General features: G+C 54.3%; 1 protein-coding gene across 1 annotated transcript in view; it reads left to right on the top strand.

The window, feature by feature from the left end:
* FKBP15 (FK506 binding protein 15, 133kDa) overlaps positions 1-3,548 on the top strand; it is a gene marked incomplete at both ends in the record, with an annotated part of 23,421 nt that extends 19,873 nt beyond the window's left edge. Inside the window, 6 exon segments of the mRNA XM_010149645.1 lie at positions 1-73; positions 1,200-1,352; positions 1,682-1,774; positions 2,216-2,326; positions 2,821-2,928; positions 3,130-3,548. The exon segment at positions 1-73 is cut by the window's left edge and continues 23 nt beyond it. Coding sequence (XP_010147947.1) covers positions 1-73; positions 1,200-1,352; positions 1,682-1,774; positions 2,216-2,326; positions 2,821-2,928; positions 3,130-3,548 — 957 coding nt within the window.
* Between the last annotated feature and the right edge of the window lie 14 nt (positions 3,549-3,562).

Genomic DNA, 3,562 nt, shown 5'->3' with positions numbered 1-3,562 from the left:
GCAGGAACTGGACAAGCTTCGACAGTTGCTGAAAAAGGCACGGACTTCGACTGACCAGGCAGCAGCAGAGCAGGTGAGTTCTCGTGGGACCCTGTCCAGCAAAGGTCTGGAGGACCTGTAGGAACCTACAGTTAAGAAACAGCAATGAAAACTGCCCGGGGAGTGAAAGAGCAGAAATGTTGTCTGCTTGTGTTTAGGGGCTAAATGTACCAGAGGGTTCACGTTTTGTTGTCTTCCTAAAATGCCTTTGCTGGTGTTTGGCCCTGCTGCTGGCTTCAGGACTGACACTGGTGTCTCCAAGGAAGTGCATGGTTTGAGTAGGCAGGAGGGCTGCCAGTGGCTGTGGTTTTGGCACAGCACTGATGCAGACAGGCAGGTGGATCAGATTTAGACTGTGTCAAAGGCACTGTCGTACTGAGGGATGGAGACCACCAAATTGAGTTCCTAGAAGAGAGATGAACTGAAAGGCTGCTTAGAAATCATAGAATGGTTTGGCTGGAAAGGACCTTAAAGATCATCTAGTTTCTATCCCCCTGCCATGGGCAGGGACACCTTCCACTAGACCAGGTTGCTCCAAGCCTCATCCAGCCTGGCCTTGGACACTTCCAGGGATGGGGCATCCACAGCTTCTCTGGGCAACCTGTCCCAGTGCCTCACCACCCTCTCCGGGAAGAATTTCTTCCTGCTATCTAATCTAAACCTCCCCACTTTCAATTTAAACCCGTTACCCCTTGTCCTGTCACTACAGGCCCTTGTAAAAAGTCCCCCCCAGCTTCCTTGTAGCCCCTTCAGGCACTGGAAGGTGCTATAAGGTCTCCCCAGAGCCTTCCCTTCTCCAGGCTGAACACCCCAACTCTCTCAGCCTGTCCCCATAGCAGAGGGGTTCCAGCCCTTGGAGCATCTCCGTGGCCTCTTCTGGACTCACTCCAACAGTCCCTGTCCTCTTTATGCTGGGGCCCCCAGAGCTGGATGCAGATGTGAAGTCTAAGCCAGGCCTTCAGGCCAGGCTGAGGGATTGTGGGTGGGATCAGACTCAGAGGTGTGGGCCGGAGCTGGTGACAGCCACAGGGCTGCCAGCTGCACGCAGCTATTCCAGCCTAGGGCAAGGAATGTTGTCCAGCCCCAAGTTTCAGCCACTTGTTCTGCTAGTACAAATTATGTGTGTGTGTTCCTAATGATCTCTCTGACGTGATGGGCAGCTGTCACTCATCCAGGCAGAGCTGGAATCCCAGTGGGAAGCGAAATGTGAACGTACGCTGGCGTCTGCCAAGGAGCAGCATGTTAGACAGTACCAGGAGGTGTGTGAGCAGAGAGATTCCCTGCAGCAGCAGGTGTCCCAGCTGGAAGAGAAGGTAAAGGGCTGTTCTTTATTGCTGAAATGTGATGCCACATAACCAGTAACTGTAACCAACCGTCATCTGCCACCTGGTTGCGGCGTTTAATTTCTTGGCTGTTAGGGACTGTTCGCACGATTACGTTGGGTCGGTGGCTGGGGAATTGGCTGCTTGAGCTCTGAGTGAGGCAGAGCCAAGCCGACATCGGTTGTGGACTAAAGCAAACAGCGACGATCTGTTCTGCTTAACTGTTCTACCTGCGTGGCTGGTTTTGGGCAGAAACAGTCTGGAAGTGGGTGATGCTGAAAGGGGCCATCAGCTGAGGGGGTCTGCTGCTTGTCTTTCAGCTTGCGGCTCTAAAACACTTGAAAAAAGCAGAGGAGCAAAAATTGTCTGAGTTCCAGCAGCGTGTGGAGCAACTCGAGCCTATCAAAGAGAAGGTAAAGGGAGTAGCACAGCAGCTGAGCAGGAGCAGTCATCACTAGCCTCTGGCTACCTGTGTCCGAGAAAACAAGCACGTTCATTCCGGAATAGGAGAGGGAAGGAATACCTTTGCGTTGCCTCCAGCAAACCAGAACAGGCCCAGCGATGAGCCCCAGCCCTCGCTTTGCGGGGCTGTCGGTGATGCCAGGCCCCTTCTAGGTGTTACTTGACCCTGAGGAGCTGATGCCATGGTTGTGGGTCTCCAAGGCTTTGGCTCGGTCGGGTGTCTCTGGTGCTGTCCCTCTCAGCCAAGTATTCTGCAGCTCTGTCCAAGCCCCGCTCAGAACCGCGCTCGGCAGTTTGCCCCCCCTGAAGATGCGTTTACAGATCGCCCGCCCGCTGCAGAGTCGCTGGGCTGGCGGCCCGGGGGCTGCTGTAACTTTGGGTTCCCTTGGCAGTACTCGGCCTTGCAGTCTGATGTCGTGGTGCTGACGGCTCGCTATGAAGAACGCCTCCGGGGCCTGGAGACGGGTCAGGACGGCTCCTCGCCTGCGGACTTCACAGAAGAAGTGAGCTTGACTAGCCACTATTTCTCCTTAATAAGCCAATCTGTTCTATTTGCCTGGAATTCCTGCTCCTTGAGCAGAGATACGAAGGAACAGCACTTTCCCCGTCGAAGCACCGTGTTCCTAGTAGCAGGGTCTGTTGAGCAAGAAAGGATGTGATCTTCCTGCTGCTGCCCCGTGGTTTGATTTTTATGTTCAAACTTAAGATCTGAAATTCAGATCTATAAACCAAACAAATAACAAGACGTATATAGTCTGCTTTGGGCTTGTGCAACCTCAGTTTTGGAGGGATGGCTTGGGCGCACGTGTGGTGGTTCTGAGTTACAACGGGATGACGTATTCTGCTTCGTTACTGGAATTTCTGACTTGAAAAGTGGTTTATTTGAAAACTGTATGTGGTGGGCTTGTTCCTTCCCCTGGAGAAGAATCAAGTCTGGAGTCCAGTGCCTCACGTGTTAATGAACTGCCTCTTGGTTTCCTGTCTCGCTCTTCTGCAGGTGAAGAAGATCATGAATGGTGTATTTCAGTCTCTTCGGGGTGAATTTGAGCTGGAGGAGACCTACAACGGCAGGACAGTTCTGGGTGTTGTCATGAGCACTATTAAGGTACGACGGCGGCGAGAGCCGGGGGGCGACTGAGGGAACGAGTGCTGGGCTGAGAACACACATTTACGTTGTGAGTCTGAAGTAACGGTGATGCAGGAATTTTTTGGGAGTGGCAAAGCAGCTCAGTAGTAGACGACAACGCAGGGATCTGTGGTGGTTTTTAGGGTAGAACCTACATTCTCTCTCTACTCAATTTTGTAGACTGTAACGCTGCAGCTGCTCAACCGGCAGCAGGAGAAGCCAGATGATGACAGCACGAAGGAGGAATCTGCACCCGGAGCAGTGAGACGGGAGGGATCACCTGGGGCAAAGAGTGACCAAGAGGAGCCCGTGCAGCGTAGCCCCGCACACGGCGTCGTGCTCCCAGCTGATCCTGGGGAAGCAACCGCAGGCTCCCTGGTGTCCGACCGGGAAGGCGAGTCTGCTCCTCTGTCCGCCGGGCGCCCAGGTCCTGAGGAGCAGCGGGTGACACAGAGCAGCGGGCCGTCGGAAGAGGAGACAGTCCAGGGGGAGCATCTGTCCTCCACAGCCGAATCCTGCCTGGATCCCGACACGGGGCCTGTACTTGCGGGACAGCCTGTTCCCGAGGCGGCTGAGGGCTTTGTCCCAGCTGAGCAGAGGCGGGAGATCAGTC

This window comes from Eurypyga helias, unplaced genomic scaffold (genome assembly GCF_000690775.1).
Source record: "Eurypyga helias isolate BGI_N326 unplaced genomic scaffold, ASM69077v1 scaffold2174, whole genome shotgun sequence".
Taxonomy (NCBI): Eukaryota; Metazoa; Chordata; class Aves; order Eurypygiformes; family Eurypygidae; genus Eurypyga; species Eurypyga helias.
The sequence above is the reverse complement of the archived record's forward strand: the minus strand, read 5'-3'. Positions and strand labels throughout refer to the sequence as shown.